We start from the raw sequence: 24,119 nt of genomic DNA, 5'->3' as shown, positions 1-24,119 counted from the left end.
ATACATGTTTGTGTTCCTGACCCTGTAGTGTTCCTTTAAGAAATTATGAGACAGTGAATTTGCCGAAGCAAATAAGTACAGCAGAGGTATAAAAGTTATGTTTAACCTCAACTGCTCTATTCACCCCAGCAAACTCTAAAATGGAATTCATTGGGGTGAAGCAATGAGGAAGTGTCACTCTGTTTGCCTTGCCGATTGCATCAGACAATAGAAGAGGAGCCAAGATGGCTTAACTCATTTGCATGGTAAAGAAATAGAGTTGTGTTTTAGATTTCATTTTATTTCCTCAGACTTTAAAAACGTATCTATCTTGCTCCGCTGGGTGTCTGATGGTCACAGGATGCAGGGGAAGGGATTTACTTAGCTGAACATGTCCTTTGCAGCCATTGCCATGCTCTTGGGAAAAATAACCTTTGGCGGCCAGTTTCACAGCCACTAAAGGTGTAGTTTAGGCAAAATATAAAGATTGCAATTTCTCCAAAAATGTCAATGTTTTACGATGCCAGAGAAAATGGATGGTGTTTATGGACCAAAACCACATCATTAAGAATAGTTTTTTGTGCCTACTGTCCTTTTTTGCATCTACAGTGCAGTACGTACTGATCATGCACAAACGCATGCATGTGCTCACATGGCATTTATCTACAGATACCGAAATGTGCACGTTTGCCGGAGTCTTCATGTACATCACTTACTAACAGTCATATGCATCAGTCCTGGTTCATTTGAAAACATTTATGGCATCAGTCTAAGCCCATTTGTGGAAACACTTAAAACAGATGCTGAAAATGCATTTAATTCAAGTTGCTATGTATAATTTTAACAATAACCACCAGTTTGTTCCCAGTTAGGAGAAGAGCTCATTGTTATATGCCAGTATTGTGCATTGAACTTTCAATAAGTGAATACTGTTCACGTGCATCCAGGACTGGGCAAGGCTGCATTGGTCTAATAGCAAAAGCTAGTAGAAAAATCTGCTTCTATTACTTCAAAGAGATTGAAAAGGTTACTTTTAAAACTGATCAGTAATGCAGTTTACATTACTGCCTACAATGTTTCCTCGTTGACTTGTAGGTCTTGTGTTAGATGTACAAATTGCCACAGTTTACTTTTACATTTGATGACAAGTGTTTTGGTTTCCTCAAACAGAAACAATAACAAAAGAAAAGAAGTAGAAGGGTTTTTTAACTCAAAAACTAAATTTTATCCAAAGCAATCTATATAAAGTCCACATACCTGACATTTTTCCAACTGCCGAACTTTCATAACAAGTGTTTCAATTTCACTGTTCTTCTGTGCAACCATTGACTGTAATCGCTCCAGCTGGCCAGGATCTGTCTGAGAACCTTTCAGTTGTAGCAATGTTGCAATTTGAACCTATAGACAATCACCATTTAAGAAAGATGGATAAAAGGATGCGTGCACTAAAACACACACACAAAAAATAATAAAAAAAAGGAAAATATGTTCAGACTTTTTTTTTCTTCTTCTTAAAATGTTATGTGTAATCTGTATTTAGTAAGCAAGAGGCTAAATGTCATGACATTAAACAGACCCTAGACTATTCCCTTTTTAACGTTTAAAATATATGTAACAAGACTTATCCTATTTTAGATTTTAGGTCTGTCAGCAAAGAATGAATGTGTGGTTAAACACCACATACCTCTATGTGCCAATGTACATAAAGAGAATTTTGGCATTGTTGAACAATTCATTCTAGAGTTTTAAATGCCTTATGGACAGAATACATTAAAAAAAAAAAATTAAAATTAAAAATTAAAAAGGCACAGTATTCTTAACAAATCATGGCTTTCCTTTGCCTTCAAAGAAATAAAAATAGCATTTTTCAGTTGTGGTGAACTGCACACACAGTTCTAAATTTACAATGCGACTTAAAATCACCTTTCTCAGCAAACATCAAGATTCAGTTCCACCATATGGCCATATCATGTTAAGCCCACCACTATGACACAGTGCCCCAATATAGGTGAGGCCTATACTAATTTTAATGTGGGAAACAAATTAAATAGCGGTAAATGAGAAAAAGTGTATTTAATTTATCTATTGTAAGAGCATTGTGAACATATTTAATAAAAAAAAAAAAAAAAAAGCGCAATGTCCAAACTAAACAATTAAGGTGGTAGTATTTTGATGTATATACTCACAATGCAGATCATATCTACTCTATATCAAATAAAAACTATTATTAAAGTGACATTGCTATTCAAAATCTCCTCGTATTTATACTTGCATGTGGTCACCTCCAAAGGGGCAAACTTCAGAGGACAATAGGAAAGATTGAAAAAAACATTTCTGAAACAATATATTAAATACTTGCAAGAGAATTTCTTTCATTTTGCATTTTAAAGGAAGGCAAATAAAATACTGAATAGGTTTAAACGTTACATTTGTTACCTTTTATTTTATGAATAATATACATACATTAATTTACACAATCAATGAAGGCAGAGATGAAGCTTTAAAAAAAGAAAAAATGCTAACCATGATCATTTTAGCACTGTGTGTATATTATATATATATATATATATATATATATATATATATATATATATATATATATATATATATATATATATATATATATATACACACACACACACACACACATATACATATATAAAAATAAACCACACTCCAAAGGACTTCAGTAGATAAAGTAAAAATAAAATTTTATTCAATCCATAAAATTTAAGTTTTACTTTATCTACTGAAGTAGTATATACACACAACAACAAAACAAATAACTACTGCATAATGTGAGCTTAAACTACAGAAAACATACTACAGTACTATGAACTTGTATACCTTCATTCGGTGCATCTGTTGCCTGGAGAATGCATGTTGTTTTTGAAGTGACTGATACTGAACTTTCATACTGATCAAATTACGCTCCATTTCAGCTCTGCGATCCTCCACCTTCAATTTAAACAAAAATACAAAATTAAAGATAAACAGAAAAAAACAAATGTCTCCATGACTGTATAATAAAATGTTTAAATAGTGAAGTGATAATTTTCTTTTAAAATTACACATTCGCAGAAACAGGGGTTTCCTTGTATTTCTTTCTTTCTCATGAACCCTATTTGGATTAAACAACGTACAATGTTAAGGCTACTGCAATTATTGAAACACATTGAGGTTAATTCACTGGACACTGAATAGTAGTAAGTTGAGGATTGAATTGCAGAATTTGGGCAAAAACAATTTATTTGTAAAACATTTGCTGTACAGTTTGACTGTTTTAGCCTGAATTTTGGGATTTAGATTTTTAGTTAAATAACTTTATTCCCAGTGGTTACAGTTGACGTTATTCTAATTCATCAGAAAGAGTTATAACAGGGCAAGAGGATAAACACAGATTAACATCTATACCTATAGTCCTTTAAAAGGCAAACATCGGTCCAGGGGTGGAGTGCCAGGTGGTACCATAATCAGTCAAATTTAGGCCAAATAATGACATCTTCACTAAATATGTGAGTTACAATGACTGTTTTGATGAATAAACATATATTGGGGGGGGAAAAAAGAACTATTCTGCTTTTTTGTTTTAAGATCAAATTAAAATATGCTTGAAGGGTTGCAAGGCTCCATAGCATTGGGGTAAGCCTCAAAACAGATTAGTGCAATAACAGAAAAAGAAAATACAAAAACTCTTGTTACTGGTCTCTTCCCAGTGAAATCAATTTTCCATCCTGTATTTCATGTATGCCTTGCACATACTGAGCCAACAAGCTTTGAATGATTGGTTGGTTAAATACAGCTATACTAGTGGTTTCTTCCTATAAACTGCAGAACTCCAGTGAAGGAGGTGAAGTTATTTTCAGAATCACTAGCCTACGAAAAAAATAATTCAGGGATTCATTTGTGTTTGAAGATGTTTTATGTTAGTGATCAGTTTGCTGCTCAAAGATCCCATAGTGAAATGTTCTCCAGGTCTCTGTTGTGGCAAACATGGTACACAATTTTTTTTAATTTTGTTATGCAAGACATCATTTAGTTTTAGTTGTCCTTATGCAGTATACAGCGTATTGTCTTGAGCGCTACAGGGGATAATACCATCTCCGGTTCAAATGAATGGAATGGGTACAATATCTAGTACAGTACAGAATCTTTACTTCTGTTAAGTAAATCAGGTCTATCTCCAGACTGTTTTATAAGCTCTTATGACTGATTTACTAAGGAAGTTTATCATTCAATGTCATTAATATACTGTGGTGAACTCGTGGATTTTTATTTTATACTAAAACAAATTTAGATTTAAAAAACATTTTGAAGATTTGAATAAGCTGATGTTGAAAGAAACCTCATAGTATGAAAATCTTCCAAAACAAAAATTACACATATGCTGGATTTAATAGCCATTCTAAATTAAAATACTCATGGCAGAGATTTAATAGGACTATGAAATTGTGCAAAAAAATAAATAAATAAATAAATAAATAAATAAAAAAAAAACACAAAATGAAATCCCTGTGCCAGAAAAGGAATAATGTACATGCATTAAATTACGTAACTGAAAAAAAAACACAGTGAAAGTCACCTATAATTTGTTATAACGCTTATTGTTCATACAACGCTTCCTTTAAAAAAATTTTTAAAAAAGAAATTTATATTTATTGTCACAATTCAGTTTAGATAGGGTACACTATACATTGGAGGAAAAAAATCATTAGTATGGTTTCTGCTTTTCCACATAGCAAATGGTGACAGGGTTTATAACAATCGTCAAGGAGACAAGATGAAAACACTTAGCGGATAGGAAGCTTACTTTGTATATCTATTTTGGACATTTAAATACTACTGATTTTAAGCAAGGGGTGCATGTTGTAGCTGTTGGCTACAAACATATAAATTTTTATGCTCATTTGGAATAAAAGCCAAGTTTTCATCCAAGTCCTGGAGGCTCAGTACTGGGAATGTATTGATTGCATTTGCCCATAACACTGTAAAGGATAAAAGGTAAAAAAAGCAGTGTACATTTCTACATCTAAAGGGGCATTCTAATGCCCCTTGTGCAATCACCAGTTCTATGTCAAACTGTTTCAGCAGTTTGATACAAACACAGGGGCTTCTCACGCAAGTCCCTTGTTCAGCACATTGCCATTGTGAAAGTTAAACTTAAAGGGAATCTCCAGTGCCAGGAAAACGATCCGTTTTCCTGGCACTGGAGGGTCCCTCTCCCTCCCACCCCCCAATCCCCAGTTACTGAAGGGGTGAAAACCCCTTCAGTCACTGACCTGAGGCAGCGGCGATGTCCCTCGCCGCTGTCTCCTCCTCCGCGACGCTCCTCCTCTGTATTGCGTCAGCCGGTGGGCGAGACTGATCCCGCCCACCTGCCGAGGAGACCTAATGCGCATGCGCGGCAAAAATAATTTAATGCTTTGCTATGGGGAAATGAGCGACGCTGGAGGTCCTCACACAGTGTGAGGACGTCCAGCGACGCTCTAGCACAGGTTTCCTGTGCTATAGAGCATGAAGTGCCCTCTAGTGGCTGTCTAGTAGACAGCCACTAGAGGTGGAGTTAACCCTGCAAGGTAATTATTGCAGTTTATAAAAAACAACAATAATTACACTTGCAGGGTTAGGAGTAGTGGGAGTTGGCACCCAGACCACTCCAATGGGCAGAAGTGGTCTGGGTGCCTGGAGTGTTACCTATACACATTAATGTGTGTATTGTGCTTTCAGTGAATGCACTTATACAGGTTTGTTATTTTAAATACAGATTTAGATTTCTGTGTATAGCATGTATTCAGTGTAAATCATGACTGCAACACCATTTTACAGTACCTCTGCAAACAAGGAGTTCCCTTTACTGTTGGGGTCTTGAGCTTGTTGTAAAGCTTGGTCAAGCTGAATTTGAAGTTCTTGGTTTGCCTCACGAGCTTTCTGCATGAAGACAAAATTAAAATAACCAACAAATGCCACAAAGCAGGACATGAAGTATAACTGTTTACATTTATATACACATATACATTATCCAGAAAATATTACAACTATTCATGCTACAGTTTAGTCACATTTACAGAACTATTTTATTAATTAGCAACTTTATATATTGATAAAACTAAAGTTACAAATTGCTGCCATAAATACACTAGCCAGCAGCTTATGTGTCTTCTTTTTAGAGTACCCATTTATATTGAATCCTATTAATGAAAGACAAGTTACATGTAGATGTAGAAATCACATTACATCACGCACAGTATTTACAGGAACACTATAGTGACCAGAACAACTAAAGCTTATTGTATTTCATAATCATTCCCTTTACGCTTTTTGCAGGAAATAAAAAATTCCACAGAAAAGGCAGTGTTTGCATTGCGGGCTATGAATACCTCCACTGGCCACTCCTTTGAGGGCTACTAGAGGTGCTTCCTGAGGCAGTGCTGCACACTGCACAGTACTGACTGACATTCAGTGTCTCCGCCCTCTGCATGAACTTTCCTATAGAGATGTATTGATTCAATGCATCTCTATGAGGAAATGCTGATTGGTCAGGGCTGTGTTTTGCATGTGCTGGCTCTGCCTGTAATCTGCCTCCTTGATAAGCTCAGCCAATCCAATGGTTTCCTATGGGAAAGCATTGTTATTGGCGCATATAATCACATCTCATGATGTCAGTCATGAGATGTGATGTCACTTTTATGTCACATTTATGTCAGCATGTCACATTTATGACAGTTTATAAAAATGCCAATTTCAAGAGACCATGGGATAGGTCAACCAATCATTTTCTTAAACCTACAACACTGCCAGAGGACTCTTGGCACAATTGCCACTCCTGTAGTGGCTATAACCCTAAGAGTTCCTCTTAAATGCTCCTTTGAAGCCCAGATCAGAGGCAGATGCAGCAGCAACAAACTGCAATAAAGGTAAGATTTTACTATATTTAAAGGGGTAAGGGTGCAGACTGTGTTTTTAACACTATAGGGTCAGGAATACAGGTTTATGTTCCTGACCCTATAGTGTTACTTTGAGGGTTTACATTTTAATTTTAAGAAGGACCGATTAGTTAGAAATGGAAAGGAAATACATTTTTAAGCCAACAGTTTTTTTTTTCTCACCAATGTAGACATTTTGCTACTGTATGTATTATATATGTATGATAGGTGTCTAATAACAATTTTAGTTTACCATAACCTTATTAAAATCCTCTTACTTTTGAGAGGAGTAAAGCAAAAATGAATAGTAAAAATAATGGATCCTTATGTCTAATGCAATGTTTTTTTTTTTTTTTTTTTATTACATTGATTCCTGTCCCATGTGTACAAATATTACCTCTAAGGCACTAAAGTATGCAACAGCTTCTTTTTCTCGTTCATCCTTCTCCTCCTGGAGACGATCCAGTTGTCGGCTTTGGTTGGAATTAGCAAGTACAAGCTGTTGTTGCCGATACTGCAGTTCATTAATCTCCTCATCTAAAATAGCCTGTTAAATAAGATGTATACAAACAGAATTAAAACATATTTCGATGTAATGTAGTGTTTACGGTTCTTAGACTCTCCATTTAAATTGCACCTGATTAATGTGACAGTAAAGTGTTATGGGGGAAAAAAAAAGCCATCATAAGGTATTTGGGCGCTCTAGCTTAAATCAGCGCTTACTATTTCTTCCACTTGATATTTGTTGTACACCTGCTGTATTTTACCCAAGGAGCAGGGAGTGTGGGGCATTGCTGCACTGCACATATATCTCTATAAGGGTAGCACTTAGCACTATAATCACTGAGTCTTCTGTAGTTGTTATAATGCTATAAGTCACCCTGCACAGTCCTACTGTGAAAAGTCAAACCATTTTTCAAACAGTTTGACACTTAACAGGCACAAGCAGCTTGGCCTTTCTTTGCAGATATTGCTAAAGGAGTCTTTTCTTTCCACGTTACCATTACATTCCATCTAAAGGTGGAACTGGTCAGCTGACATCCAACACACATAAAGCACTTTTGGAGCATGTCACATTTATGACCGTTTATAAAAATGCCAGTTTCAACAGACCTATGGATAGGCCAACCAATCATTTTCTTAAACCGGCAACACTGCCAGAGGACTCTTGGCACAATTGCCACTCCTGTAGTGGCTATAACCCTAAGAGTTACTCTTAAATGCTCCTTTGCAGTCCAGTGCGCTAATTATAAAATAGTGTGAAATGGTACAATACCAGACTGATGCAAACAGTGAATTATGGGTAACACGAATATGTACCAATAACCCCTGCCTAAGCAGACATATGAACAGGAAAAGTGAAATAATCAAATGGAGGACAGCATAGCGATTGGCACAGTTCATGCCTTTAATATGGTAAAGCCTTCAGTCATGGAAAATCATCTACCAAGGACCCAAAAAGACATTCCTGTTCGAAACGCAAGTCACGTAAGGCATTTTTAAAAGGGGCATCAGCTGTCATGTCTAAACCAAATCGCTCTTACAGTGGCTAAAACTGTTATTTCTAGCTGCCAGATGGAGACTCTCCATTGTATTTTCACACAAAACTTCTTAAGCCAATTTCACATTCTGTAAAAGCTTTACTGGAGGGTGGCGGGATTATAGTTTTACACTACTAGAGGGGTGAAGTTAAGGAGGTCCTAATTAAATTATTATTTTTAGTGTAAATACTGCCTGTCCTGAAGGAGGATCAGGCGGATCCCTGCTGTTGGTAGTGCTGCTATCAGTATGGAAAAAAACAGTGAGTTAAACTATTGGTGAATTTATCAACTGTGCTTTACCATCAGATCATAAATTGAGAGATTGATAGTGATGCAGATAATTTACAAATCACATTTTCTGGAAAAACCTTACGTAATTTATCTATAAGCAGGATTTCTGAAATATGTAAGTTTTATGAAAAATAAGACCTGGACCTGTCTATAAATGTCTATGACAACTCTTTGCAGATAGTTGAGAGGGAAGAGCAGGAGATCCTATAATTTTTCTCCTGCACTCCATCACAATAACCTCCTTCTATAAGTGATTCTCCTGCTCTCTATCACAGTCACCTACTGGTAGTTTTAATAGTGGTACAACTGTGTGTTACAATAAATGTCAGTTGGAAAATAGTGTGTGGAATTAATATAAAAAAATATAAATAAATAAACAAATCTACATTTAGATCAATATGGGCGTTTTGGTATGTAACCATGCCTTTAAAGATGGCGCACCCTTAAAATATTTACAAATTAGACAGCAGTGCAGCCAAAAAAGGTAAAAATTGCATTAAATAAGATTAATACAGATAATACTCTTTAACGTGAGAACAGATGCACTTTGAAATAAAACAAAAAGCATTATTCTGATGGGGTTATTTGTTGCCTTTTTTTTATACACACATATATAACTATTTTCTGCTGTTCTAGTTGATATGAAAGATAAACACAAAAATGTAATAAACCTTTGCACTTTCAAGTTCAGTCTTTTCCAGCTGAAGTGTTAACATTTCTGAAGACATCGTTTCATGGACACGCTCAGACATGATTCGCAACTCCTCAGATTTATTAGCCAGCACCTCACTCTGGTAATCCAATTTGTGCTTAAGTTGCTTTTCACTTAGTCGAGCTTCATCCAATTCAGCTTTCATCTTCTCCAACTAAAAGTTAAGAATATAAGGCATTTCACATTCAGAATAGCTATGGATTGAGGTTATTCTTTTAGCAGGAAAAAAAAATGGTTTAGTATTACATTAAAGTAACAATATAGTGCGCACCCCAAGAAAATAAAGGGTTAAAAAAAAAAAAATGTTATCGTTTCATGGAGTTAAACCCCAAGTGAAATTGAGGAAGTGCATCTAGTGCCTGACTGGGAGACAGCCACTAAAGACAATCACAGCCCTGCAATGTAAACATTGCAGTTTCTCTGAAACTGCAATTTTTATATTGCAGTGTTAAGGGGAGAGGGACATTGCACCCAGACCACAGAGATGAAATGGTCAGGGTGCCTATTGCGTCGATTTAAAGGAAAACTCCATGCACAATAACCAGTAGTATAGTGCACTAATGGTTATGGTGCCAAGAGTGCCTTGGCATACTCTCAGGATAAGTAGTTAAATAATTTGCAAATAGTCTAAGCGCTTCTCCGGGGTATTTTGGGTGCCAGTCACCTGCTAGAAATTCTATGTACTGAGGTAGTCTAGCAGTGAGCAGTCTCAGCCAATGAGCTGTACTACAGGCAGGGCCACCATCAGAAATTTCATCCATCAGACCCCCCAGGGGCCCACCTCCAGGCCTGCTCCAAGGGACTGCCTTAAAATCCCGCCCACAGAAATAGGCATGAACTGATACTAAAGGACACAGTTATATACACACACACATACATACTGACAGACAGACACACAGTGACAAACAGACACACACATAAGGACATACAGACACACATACATACTGGCGCGTGCACACACACACACACACACACATACAGACTGACACACACAGCTCATTTTTCAGCCACCCTCCTGTTTCTTACCTTTTCCTTGCAGGAGGGTGGCTGGGGCTGATGGCAGTCGGCACGGCTCTCCCTCTTCAAGGCCTCCACGTTGTCCCTCCTGCCACGCAGAGTGAGCTGGGAGGAAGTGACTGGCTGTCACTTTCTTCTGAGCAGTACTTGCAGCGGCAATTTTTTTTAAAAGGGGCCCGGTCGCGCTATTACAAGACCACAGCGCTGACCGGGCCCCAATCTTAAAATCTTGGCCCACCTGATGGGCCCCATCAGCGTGCAGGCCCTGGTGCAGCTGCACCGGCGGAAGTTTCGCCACTACGCATTGGGCCCGGGCCCCCCAGGGCCCATGACATCCACCATGGCTGTCACCCCTCTGATGGTGGCCCTGACTACAGGCAGGAGTATCTGGCTCTTCCAGACAAAGCAATTGATGCCCGATGTACAAACTATTTGATTTCATTGACAAGGCACTCTTAGCCCCATAACCATTACAGCATGCTGTGGTTGTTATGGTGTCTGGGGTATTCTTTTACCTAATGTATTAGACTAACATTTTGTAATAAGCTTTAGGGAGTGTTTGTCTTTTTGCAGTCCAGAGCATTCTGCAAAAAACATTAATTGTTAAAAATGGCATGCTAAATTAAAAAGTAAAGATCCAATTGGAACCTTGATATGTTGAATCTTTTCACCTCTAAAAAAGGAGAAAAAAAATATAAGAGGGAAAGTTTTAATTTAATCTAGAGTTATTGAGGATATTGGGAATAGAAACATAATAGAGTTCCCCTTTCATTTAATAGCTTTATCAGCATGAGAGCAATGTAATCTTTATTCCAAGATTGTTTACAATTTTCATGCTCGTAAAGAATATAGCTGCCACTTTTCTTTAATGTACATGAAATAAACAGCAGTGTCTTGATCATTAAATACACAAAACCAAAATAAATCACCTTATCTTTCATTTCACCAACTTCTTTATTATGGGTCCTGTCCATTTGTTCATGTAACTGTTCCAGAACAATTTTCTGTTGCTGTTTTATATTTTCACATTCAGAAGTTAAACTTTCCAGCATTCGATTTTTCAGCTCAACCTCTCTCTGAAGAGAGTATTTTTCTTGTTCCAAATTCTGAAGCAAAGTAAAGAATTCATTGTTTAGGTTTTTGATGTATAGCTTTGTTATAAACAAATATTATGTAATATTGTTACATGAATTGTTAACTGCTGTCAGGAAGAAAACCCAGAGCAACAAGTATTCACAATTAGAATAAACATTCTCCACAATTATCAATTTAAAAAGGAACACTGTAGCCCCATTACAACTTCAACCTTCATTTCAAGGTAGTTATGGGAAGAGTGCTTGAGCGCCATTTTACCTTCAGGGGTTAATAGTTTTTGATGGTTCACTCCCTGACAGCTTTGCCTCCTCTGTTCCTTCTTCCTGCTGCAAACCACTCCAGGAATGCCTTAGTGGGCTGATGCGATCATATGATCGCTGACTGCCCACTGCGAATAATAGCACATACTATTCTTTGCAATGGTCAATCAGTGATATGCTGACACTCGCTTATCCCCAGCCTAAGCAAGCCTTCCTTGAGGTAAGAACAGGGGAGGCTCCGGAGTTAGACCATTTCCTAATGATAAAGAAGGTAAAATGGTGTCCATGTACTCCAGCCCCCATTACAACTGTATTGCAATCAAGTTATGGTGGTGGGAGTGTATCTTTAATGAACAAAACCAGTGCTGTCATCACAGTTATGATGGTTTCTATTCTGCTGCTTAAAGCTGCACGGTCATGTCGAATTACCTTTCCCCAATCGCTTCCGCTTCTCTTCCTTTCTCAGCATCTGTTCTTCTTTTCTTCCTATCTGATCTAGTTTTCTTTAAAACATAAGACAAAGTAGGGACTTTGTCTTAGGTATTTTTCCTAGGTTTGACCTTCTTTGAACAAAGTAGGAGCTTAAGTCCGCTCCATTTATTGTGGTCAAAGAAATTTTCCCACAATACTCATCTCTCCTCTTGTGTTCTCGCGTTTCTTAATTCGCCATTCGAAAGTCCTGTCATTTAGACAGTATGTTCATTCGTTGTTAGGACGAAATTTAGTACTTTTTTCGGATCTGAATTTTAATACGAATGAATGAAATTCTGGTCTGGTCAGTGCCGCAGCTTCATCTTGCAGCCACTTAGTAGATATCTCCTGAGCACCGTGGAATCTACTAACGGGCTAAAAGACCAAAATTACTTAGTATTACTGCCTCCCCTCTGGCCCCCACCCACGAGCGGCGGGTGGAGAACCTAAGTGACAACAGGGGAGCAGGAATTATTGTCATCATCCTCCCCAGCCCCCACCCATGAGCCCTAAGGGGCAATGGGGGAGGGGTGAGAGGACCTATTGACATCCCAGCCCCCACCCATGGAAGACAAGTGGGGATTAAATGTAAAATACCCCCCCAGGTGACTACAGGTCAGCAAGCCCCTAGTCACTACCCCCCCCCCCCCCCCCCCCCCCCAATAGAATAAAAACCCTACTTACCCCTCTTAAACTACAATAGTGAGGGGGGAGCAAAAAAAAATAAAAAAAAAAAATCACACTTTCCATTGGAGGTCTTTTTTCAAAATATTTATTTTTCAGCTCCAAAAGAGCCCCAAAGTAGGTGTGTGTCGCCCATCGGTGCGGGCAAAGGTGTAGTGGAATAGCCCCCATGGGTGGGCGCTTGGGGTGGACACTATGTCCCTCCTTGTTAATTATTTTAATAGATGCCACACCATAAGGGAATGGAGGACTTTTTCTAGATCCTCCATTATTTGATTTGGGTGTAAGGGGGGCTGCTTACTGTTTAGTAGACATGCCCCTACTTGAGGCATAGTGAATTTCAGGCAATAGCAAATGCCCAAGTGTTTAATTGGGCATGCATGGGAATTTCACAGCACTATCTAGTGTGGGCAGATGAAGTGTGCCCACAAAGATGGTGGCACTCAGGACCTAAATACAGGCCTAGGGGATGGCTAGGGAGGGAATATAATGTATTGAAGTCGAGATGGGGTGGCTTAACCCCTTAAGGACCAAACTTCTGGAATAAAAGGGAATCATGACATGTCTCATGTGTCCTTAAGGGGTTAAAAAAATAAAAAATTTAAAAAAATAGATGTGCCAATAACAGTGCCACTTTAACTGTGTTTGTTAACCCCACTAATTATTTAACCACTTCACTACCTAAAAAGAGTATAAATGTTTTTATTTTCATGTATTTTGCAGAATGAAGTCTAGTCCATAAAGCCTTACTCACCTTACTTTATACACCAATTATGATCGCCACCCTTAAGAGGAACACATTTCACTGCCAGAAGCCACTAATATGCCTGTAAATGTTAGTTATTCCCCTGCTTTCAAACAGTACAGGAAGTTTCAATGGGTCAGTTTATTCTCATAGTCAGAGAGGGCAATGGTACGAGTGAAAAGCCTACAATTTCACCATTAGCATTCCAGAGATTGATAAAAGTATTAAAAACTGCTATATTAATTCATTTCGAAATCAAGATTTAACTTTATTTAATGTATGTGGGTATTATGCCAAAAATGTTACATTCTACTGCCATTTTTAGTACACTGTACCACTAGTGATGCCTTAAGGGTTCTTACAAATATATATGTGTAATATATATATATATATATATATATATATATACACATACACACAGAGTATCCTACTATTTTTATTCATCTATTTTTGTCTCATCTACAGTATTTGAGAAAAATTAAATGTTTGCTTTTTAACCATTTGAGACCCTTTGTGAAATATAGTAAGATAAAGGACACTGTATACAGTCTAAAGTGTTTCATTTCAAAAATATTTTTACAAAGGTTGAACAAATAAGTGAAGAATTATTTTTTTTTGTAAACTTACGTAAATTAAATATTTTAGATTTGTCTGCAAAGCATATACAAACAATTACCTAGTAATGATATTCTAATATACCAGCTATGCTAAAATGTTTTCAACCAAAATGTGCTTGGTAGTTAATTCACTAAAGTAGCATTAATAAGAGAACATACAAAATTATAGTATCCATGCCCCTATCTAGGTTATTTTTTTTTTAGGGAAGCAGGAAGGACTGTAAATAGACACTGTTCAAAAAACAATCCAGTGTTACAAATACAAGTACTGTATGTATAATGCTGGAGGGTTCCTTTAACATTAAAGGGACACTATAGTCACCAGAACAACTGCAGCTTATTGAATTTGTTCTGGCGAGTAGAATCATTACCTTCAGTATTTTTGCTGTAACACTGTATTTTCAGAGAAAAATCAGTGTTTACATTACAGCCTAGTGATAACTTCCCTGGCCACTCCTTAGATGGCTGTTAGAGATCCTTCCTGGGTCATGGCTGCCTAAAATGCATCCAAACATTCAGTATCTCCTCCCTCAGCATGCAGACACTGAACTTTCCTCATAGAGATGCATTGATTCAATTCATCTCTATGAGGAGATACTGATTGGCCAGGGCTGTGTTTTAATTGTGCTGGCTCTGCCCCTGATCTGCCTCTTTGTCAGTCTCAGCCAATCCTATGGGGAAGCATTGTGATTGGATCAGGCTACCACTTCTGATGAGGTCAGCAGGCAGGTCTAAAGGAAACAGGGACAAAGCATGAAGCTCTAGTATTGAATAGAAGTAAGATTTTACTATGTTTAGGAAGGCAAGAGGGGTCAAATTTGATTCAGCTTACTAAAACAATATTAGCTGTTAAAGATACATTACAAGCTCTATAATCACTTATGAACTGTAAACTATTCAAGAAGCATAAGATCCCCAGATCCTGTCTCCCTTTGTTACATTAATTTATGGTCTAGCAACGTGAAATAAATAGTTTAGATCACTTCACGTACCTAAAGGAAATGTATAGGAAGCTAGTATATGGCTGCTACTTGAGAAAATTCGGTAGCAGCTAAAATGGTTTGACTATTTACCGTGGGATGACTTGAGGGCACTGCTACCACCATAACCACAGCATAAACAATACATGTTAATATAAAATATGCCATTTAGCATTTACCTCAATGGTGCTGGTCATTTCAGTGCGCTGTTCCTCCAACTGATTTTGCAGATCACTTTGACTCTCCAGCAGTTCTAACCCATATTGAGCAGCCTTTATTCTCTCCTCCTCTGCTTCTTTCAACTGCTTACGGAGCTTCAAAATCACTTCAGAGTCATCCATTTTTGATCCTTAATATGGAGTAAGCACATTTTACATACATGCATATACATAGTAAAACACACCACTCTGTCTACAAACACAAACGTTTTAGTAAATCATTACTTGCAAAATAGACAAATAAAATAAAAAAACTAAATTTTGAAAGTTTACTTTTTTTATAGATACAAAGACAGAGGTTAAAATCTCCACTTTATTGGCCACTGGAGAGTGAAAATTCAGCACAGGTGACTTGAAATTTTATAACATGACAGGAGGCTTCCTATTTTGCATTTAACTCTCTTTACTAAACTCCACAGCAGTAAAGAAAAAACGTAAAGTAACAAGTAAATCACTGAGCAGCACAGTATATAAGGGTCATACAGTCTGCATAACTTCCTCTTTCTTTACTGCTCCATCGCAGACAGGTCAGAATATTTGCTCCTCTGGAGCTCTTATATTTATATTTATATTATCATTTTCGTACCTATTTATCTGTTTATTTATATGTATTCTATTTACATAGCCAAAATTGCTGTTTACTTTAGCCTTGTACTTATTTAGTGGGCTGTGGGACTAGGGGCTCTCTGTGGCCTTTCGGCCCTCTTCTCTGCCCCCTTTACACCTCCTGGGACCTTTCCCTGGCTTTACCCCGGTCCCCCAGGCCTCCCCACCGCCCCCCCTACCTGGAGTGCCCTCCTGGGCTCCCTCCTTGCGGCCGGTTCCGTTCGCGACCGGTTCCGCGCCGGCCCGCTTCCACTCGCGGCCGGCCTAATAAATTTAGTCCCCGGCTTTGCGGCCTACCTCGCGGCCGCCATCTTGGATCGCGAATCTCGCGAGAATTTCGCGGCCATCTTAACCTTGCCTTGTACACCTCATTGGGGACTCAGTGTGCCTGTATTCACCTGCTATTGCAGCCTGCACTGCGGTTTTTCACACCCTTTGTGTCTGAACAAAAGGATTACCTGCTCAATCACCTCTATATGCTGTTGCTTTGCTGTCTCATCATCTTCTATCAAGATATACTGTGGCTGGGTCAGTCAGGTCAGTGCTGCTGCCTGTTTATTATTACTGTGACCTGCACTTAAGGGTTCTACCCTGTGCAACCGGGGTGAGCCCCCATTATATTACGCTGCTTACTGGGAGACTAGCTGTCGCAGTTCTCTCTAACTGGGTGAGCCCCAGTTTATAAGGTCACTATCATACCCTGCTGGGGTTATTCTGGGCTTGTTCCCACCATTATACAAACCTGACCCTAAGCCTATTGTCAAGACCTGGGTGCCCGTTTTTTACTGTGCCTTCAGTGACGTACTTGCCTACCCTTGCCATGGAAGATTCCCAGAACCTCCCTGTGGACTTTCAGGCCATGATTAACGCAGCTGTCGCTGCCTCTGTGGAGAAGGCACTCTCTAAGACCCGAGCCGCGGCTCCTGACGTGCCAAAACGCAGACGTTCCCGCCACGAATCGGAATCTGAGTTATCCGACCACCAGTCAAGGGACGATCCCCGCCCTAAAAAGCGCCATGACAAAGGCGAAGGTTTCACGCCAAAATTGACTAAGGGTAAGGCACCTGCCAAACGCAAGCCCTCTAAATTACACACCCCGGCCCCGCGTCTGGAATACTCTTCGGACGAAGAGCAGGACCCTGCCCAGTCCATGGCAGTCCTGGATGAATGGCAGGCTGATGCTTCCGACTCGGACTACGACGCTTGGGGCTCGGATGAGAAGTCTGTCTCCGCTTTCATGCGAGAGACCCTCCTGGGTGCTGCCCAGTCTGGAGGTACCGAGGATACTGCGGACGCAGAACCTCGCGACTCAGACACTATTTTGGACCCCTCGGGTCAAGCGATGTTCGACCCCCGTAACATACGGCACCCCAGATCGGGTGATTGGTCGCCTCCAGAACACCTTGCCAGGTTTATGCACCTGTGGCTTCGCAAACCTCTTGAGAAGGAGGTCCGCAGCCGACTCAGGTCTGAATGCCCACGCCCTTCCCTGCCGGATAAAGTCGCTCAGACCCCGGAATTCGATAAGGTCATGTCGACCTTCATGATGCGTAGTGGTAGAGACCCCCGCCGTGGGGTGGAGAAAGGCCTATGGGGTGCTCAAGACAACCTGCTGGATTCTGTAGGCCCCCTGGCACGCATTATGTATCTGGCGGATGACGCCTACGCCAAAGCCGACTCCTTCTCCTCCGAGGACATCAGGGAATGGGCACATGATGTTCGTGAATGGGCACAACGGTGTTTTTGTTTCATCGGAAACACCAATGTTACGCTCTCTTCGGAGAGGCGGAAAGCAGCGTTGTACCGTATTAACGGCAAACTGGCAGACCTTGGCACTAAGGAGATTGGGCCCCAGGCACAAGGAAAACTTTTCGGTGAACCGTTCCTCAAGGAACTCAATAAACACGTGAACGTGTTCACCTCCCTCAATAAGGCGCAGTCATCCATGCGCAAAGTTTTCCGAAGCAACCCCACCAGAGGGGTTTTTGGAAGGGCTGGCCGGCAACGGGGCCGTGCCGCCAGCCGATTTTGGCCTTCAGGCCCCCGCACCCAGCCAACACCATTTTACCCGACAAGGGACTACCGACAACAACCCTTCTCGAGAGGCTCAGATAGAGGTCGCGGACCCCGCGGACGTGGACGTTCCCGCTTTGCCGCAGGTAAGAACCCATATTCCTCCACTGTTACCTTGTACCCGCACTGCGGGCCGTATTTCCCTTTCTTTCCAGAATTGGGCCGCCCTTTGCTCAGACACATGGATTCTACAGACTGTACAGGGTTATGTCATAGACCTAGCGGGGACTCCCTTTCAGGTTCAGCCCCCTCGCCCCATCCACATGTCAGCCTCCGACCACAACCTGGTCAACGCGGAGCTACGCGAGCTCCGAGACAAAGGGGCTATCCAACCGGCCCACGACAGGGGCGGCTTCTTCAGCAACATCTTCCTGGTTCGGAAGAAGTCAGGAGAATACCGCCCCGTCATCAATCTACGCGCCCTCAACGCATATGTGGTCTACCGCCACTTCAAGATGGAAGGCATCCACCTCCTACGAGACCTCCTTCGAAGTCACGACTGGTTCACCAGGCTCGATCTAAAAGACGCCTACCTGTCAGTCCCGGTACACCCGGACTGTCGAGCACTCCTACGTTTCCTCTGGCACGGACGTCCTTGGCAGTTCACTTGCCTCCCTTTCGGACTCAGCTCAGCCCCATGGTGCTTCACCAAACTCCTGAAGCCAGTGGTGGCCCACCTAAGATCCAGGGGCGTGAGGTGCATCATCTACTTAGACGACCTTCTCCTCTTTTGCTCCGACGAACACAGGCTCCGCCAACACACTCGCCTGTCAGTGTCCCTCCTGGAATCGTTGGGTTTCGTGGTAAACCAACAGAAGTCGGAGCTGACCCCTGCCCAAACTATACAATTCCTCGGCTTCGAGATCGACTCGACGACTTGCACTCTGAGACTACCAGCCTCAAAGATTGCAGCCATTCGCAAGGAGATTCGCAGGGTTCTCCGACTCGACTCCATTCCACTACGCAACCTGGCCAGGATTGTGGGTCTCCTATCCGCCTCCATCCAGGCCATATTTCCGGGTCCCCTCCACTACAGGGCCATGCAACGTCTCAAGACCAAGTACCTACGCCACAGGCCTACTTACGACCAACCCGTCCCGGTGACGACGGAAGTTCGCGAGGAACTCTCATGGTGGCTGGACAGCATGCAGGCCTGGAACGGCAGGGCCATATTCGGAGACACCCCAGACTTCGTATTGGAATCAGACGCCAGTCTGTGGGGTTGGGGTGCCACCAACGGAACCGTCTCCACGGGAGGAACATGGACAGCGCACGAGCTCTCCATGCACATCAACTGCCTCGAGCTCTTGGCAGGCTCATTCGCGATCCGCAGCTTAGCCCGAGAAAGCACCAACTGCTGCATACTCCTACGCATGGACAACGTGTCCGCAGTCCAGTACATCAACCGCCTGGGAGGCGCTCGCTCTCGCCTGCTGTCGGATATCACGAGGGACATCTTCGACTACTGCCTTCCTCGCAACATCACTCTACAAGCGGAATACTTACCGGGAGAGATCAATCTCACTGCCGACTGGTTCTCTCGCCACTGGAGAGACGTCAGCGACTGGAAGCTAAACACGAGAATTTTCAGGGCCCTGGCAGCCCGGAGGGGTCCATTTCACCTGGATCTGTTCGCTTCTCGCAACAATCACCAGACTCCGGAATTCTTCAGCTGGCTCCCGGACCCGGAGAGCAAGGCGACGGACGCCTTTCTCCAACAATGGCCGACGACAGGAGCCTACGCCTTTCCCCCATTCTCCATGATTGCGAGAACGCTACACCAGATGCGGACGCAACGGATCAAACTAGTTATCATAACACCCTTGTGGCAGAGCCAACCATGGTTCCCGGACCTCCTGGCCTCCTCCTACAGGGACCCTCTTCTCCTACCATCCTTCCCGGACCTTCTCACGGATCCCAAAGGGTATCTCCACCCTCTCCTACTGGAAGACCGGCTACCCCTGGTGGCTTGGTCTCTTTCCGGGGTTCCTGGCGAGTCAGCGGACTATCGCAGGCAGCTAGGGACCTCTTGTGGGACTCATGGGCCCCGGGAACTAGAAGATGCTACCTTTCAGCTTGGGCCTCCTGGTCTACTTGGTGCATGGAACGGGACTCCGATCCATTTACAGCACCTATTCCCATGATTCTTAATTTTCTCTCCTCCTTGTTCGTAGCTGGCCGCTCCTACCGATCGGTCAACGTCGTTCGTTCCGCGATTTCGGCGGCTCACACCCCCGTCGGGGATCTCCCGGTCGGCAAAGACCCTCTGGTCTGCCGCCTGCTCCGCGGTATGCGGCTCCGCCGCCCCCCGGCCCCCAAATACCCCCACCTATGGGATGTGGGTCTAGTCCTTCGTTTTCTCAGGGATTGGCTTCCAATGACCGCCTCTCCCTTCGCCAACTATCCGCTAAATTCGCTTTTCTCCTTTGCCTAGTGTCCTTTCGACGGGTTTCCGATGTTCGGGCCTTCGATGTTGACGCCTTTGAGGTGGCCCCTGAAGGGGTCACTTTCCGCGTTTCTCGTCGCACTAAGTCGGGATCGACTTCGGTTTTTTACCCCTTCTTCCCCGACGACCCGCAGCTCTGCGTCGTGTCCACCCTCCGCAGGTATGTTTCGGTCACCTCCTCACTCCGCCCCTCTACGTCGGGTCAACTCCTAGTCTCCTACGTACGCCCTCATGCACCGGTCTCGGTCACCACTCTGGCCCGATGGATCCGCTGGATCCTTTCCCTTGCAGGTATAGACCCCGTTTTCGGCGCCCACTCCGTCCGCGGTGCGGCGGCATCATCAGCCTTCATGGCAGGGGCGTCCCTTTCGGATATTCTCCGGACAGCGGACTGGTCTCGGGAATCCACCTTCCGTACATTTTATTTTCGCACTCCCCCTTCTGCTGGGATGTCTCTTCTTCAGCGTTAAAATTGCAAAATAGGAAGCCTCCTGTCATGTTATAAAATTTAAGATTATGCTAGCTTTAGTGTACTAATAATCTTAATTTTAATAAGGACAGGAGGCGAGTATTTTCCCTCCCTTCTGTTCCCTACCCTGACTCTTCGGGGGAGTGGATCTGAAGGCGACGGATATTGGGATTTATTTAGTGATTACTTACCTACGGGACACATTCGGTTTCTCTCCACATCCATGCCCGTACGGCCATCTAGACAGACACTCTAGTCATGCAACATGCTTACATCTCACACCATTTTTACTCCATAATCAATTCTCTATCAGTCTTTGTTAATTTGACTTACTCCATTCCGTTACAACACACAGGTGTGAACAGTTCCGGTTCAGTACCTAACCGATTTTATACTCTCCTTTCAGTGTAACCCTCTCCAGGACCTCCACTGATCGCTGGTTGATTATCCTCACGACTCCGTAAGATGGGTTGACGACTTCGTTTTGGTCTTATCTCCTACCTCGTTATCAGGAGTCTACTCAAGTTCCGCTCGCCAGAGACCACTGTTACAGTTTCGTTGAGTTTCTGGACGTTCGAGCATCTATCTGGACTTGGATGTCGCTTCAAGAAAGAGGAAGTTATGCAGACTGTATGACCCTTATATACTGTGCTGCTCAGTGATTTACTTGTTACTTTACGTTTTTTCTTTACTGCTGTGGAGTTTAGTAAAGAGAGTTAAATGCAAAATACTCGCCTCCTGTCCTTATTAAAATTAAGATTATTAGTACACTAAAGCTAGCATAATCTTAAATTTACCCCATCATAAGACTGCCAGTAGTGTAGGGCTTGAAATTTGAAGCCCTGAGATATGTAGATAGACCACCAGTAGTACGAATACCACACATTTTTGTTTTGGTTTTTAAATTAATTTTAGCCTTACAATTACGAAATAAAATATATATATATATATATATATTTTTTTTTTTTTTTTTTAAATAAAAATACTAATTTTTAAAACAGCATATATGCATGTTTTAATAAGTAATTTGTGGTAAAACATCGTAGTTGCACTTTAAACAAAACAAAAAAAGCCTAGTGTAGAAGTAGGACAATCAATGACCTGCTTAGAGTTTTGAATCTTATAAAAGGTCACAGATTGTTATTGACTTTAAGGAAGATTAAGACATAATCTTTTCAAAATGTAAGATCTTGTTTAAATTGCCATCTGTTCTGCAATATGGTAGCTATAGTCTCATGTGCAACATCTAACAAGCCTATGTTGCCTAAAAATTCATGCACAAAGCTATTTTGAAAAAAGGAACTACCGGTAAATTAACTTTAAAGCAGTGTAAGGAAATTAAAAAAAAACTAATTTCAATACAATATTAGATCTTATGTACTCTGTTTCAGTAGAAGCAGCACGTTTAATCATTCAAAGGTTAACATTCCCGTCTCTGCAAAATGTCAATGTTTTAAAGCAAGGGGTTAAAATGACAGGACATTTCATCAAGATAAAATGGCCAGAGTAACTTTACTGGTCCTTTAAGTTTTGTACTTATTATTAGGATATATTGCTGCAGGGAGTCCAGGGACTCTAGATAGCGACGGATTCGTTATTCCTATTTTACTGGGGAAAGCTCATTAACCCTTCAAGAAATTGTATAATCAAAGGCTATAGGCACATTTGGAATTAGATCGGCTACAGCAATATATACCACATTCACTGGTTTGTATAAAAAAACACTTTTAACAAATGCTTTTATTTTGAGACCACTCATCCACACCACCTTTTTTCACTGATCGTTACACTGCACCATGATGAAGCCATTCGGATGACAATTGCCCCTACTGCTCAGTTCTTTTCAGCTGTCTCATAGCAAGCAGACTGTTTACAAATAAGGAAGGTGGTGGGTGGGACAGATTAAGTGGCCCAAAAGGGTAAAATACTAGCTATAACATTATTATATTTTTATGGGGTCAATATTCCATAGCGATATTTAAAGGATGGATGATAAAATCTAGTAACTGAAAAACAAAACAGTGATGCTAAGTAGAAATTAGAAGGCTTCTGCTCAAACAAGCTCAAAGTACACGTCAAGACAGGATTACAAAAGGATTATCATTAAGACAACGCAAGTATTTAAAAGAAAACTTTCATGGGGACATCAGGTGCCCTTCTATCCCTGTGCTCACTGTCCACCTTCTTTGCAGATAAAAATTTAAAGTTAAAAGGGACACTATAGTCACCAGAGCAACAACAGCATATTGTATTTGTTCTGGTGAGTATAACCATTCTCTTTAGGCTTTTTGCAGTAAACACTGTCTTTTCAGAGAAAATGCAGCGTTTACATTACAACCTAGGGATACCTTCACTGGCCACACCTCATATGGCTACTAGAGGTGCTTCCTGGGGCAGTGCTGCACAGGGAGACAGAACTTTTCTAATAGTGATGCATTGATTCAATGCATCTGTACGAAGAGATGCTGATTGGCCAGAGCTGTTTTGATCTGGCTCTGCCCCTCATCTGGCTCCTTGACATGCCCAGCAAATCCATTGCTTTCCTATGGAAAAGCATTGTGATTGGCTCAGATCAACACTTCTGATGATGTTAGCCAAGCAGGCAGATCAGGGGCAGAGCCAGAAGCAGCAGATTGCAATAAATGTATGGTTTTACTAAATTTAGGGGGCAAGTGAGCCTTGATGGTGATTATAACACTATATGGTAATGCATACATGTTTGTGTTCCTGACCCTATAGTGTTCCTTTAAATCTCATATCCAGCGTCTAGACTCATCTGCTGCAGCTGCCCATTCTGCCTCTGAAAACGTCAGCATAGCTTGTCCAGTTCTTCTCATAGAAAAGCACTGGTGGATGGGATGCACATGCATAGCTACTATAATCAATGCTGCTACGTGAAAGCAAACTTAACAGTTACCAACTGGGAATCGATTGTAAGCATCCCGTCCGGGAATCAGTTAGGTTTGTGTTTATATGGTGTAGCTACAGTAGG

The 24,119-nt window shown here is 41.4% G+C and overlaps 1 protein-coding gene across 2 annotated transcripts in view; it reads right to left on the bottom strand.

The window, feature by feature from the left end:
• The window catches only part of SPDL1 (spindle apparatus coiled-coil protein 1), a 61,124-nt gene that overhangs the window by 20,404 nt on the left and 16,601 nt on the right, over nt 1-24,119 (bottom strand). For both annotated transcript variants that reach the window (XM_063447451.1, XM_063447450.1), the window contains exons 2-8: nt 15,495-15,664; nt 11,393-11,569; nt 9,406-9,600; nt 7,300-7,449; nt 5,809-5,907; nt 2,827-2,937; nt 1,237-1,377 (exon numbers count right to left, since the gene is read on the bottom strand). In XM_063447451.1, the coding sequence (XP_063303521.1) occupies nt 1,237-1,377; nt 2,827-2,937; nt 5,809-5,907; nt 7,300-7,449; nt 9,406-9,600; nt 11,393-11,569; nt 15,495-15,656 (1,035 nt within the window). In that variant the 5' untranslated portion in view covers nt 15,657-15,664. The remainder of the gene's footprint in view (nt 1-1,236; nt 1,378-2,826; nt 2,938-5,808; nt 5,908-7,299; nt 7,450-9,405; nt 9,601-11,392; nt 11,570-15,494; nt 15,665-24,119) is intronic.

The sequence above is a fragment of the Pelobates fuscus genome, chromosome 3, assembly GCF_036172605.1.
Source record: "Pelobates fuscus isolate aPelFus1 chromosome 3, aPelFus1.pri, whole genome shotgun sequence".
Classification (NCBI taxonomy): Eukaryota; Metazoa; Chordata; class Amphibia; order Anura; family Pelobatidae; genus Pelobates; species Pelobates fuscus.
The sequence above is the reverse complement of the archived record's forward strand: the minus strand, read 5'-3'. Positions and strand labels throughout refer to the sequence as shown.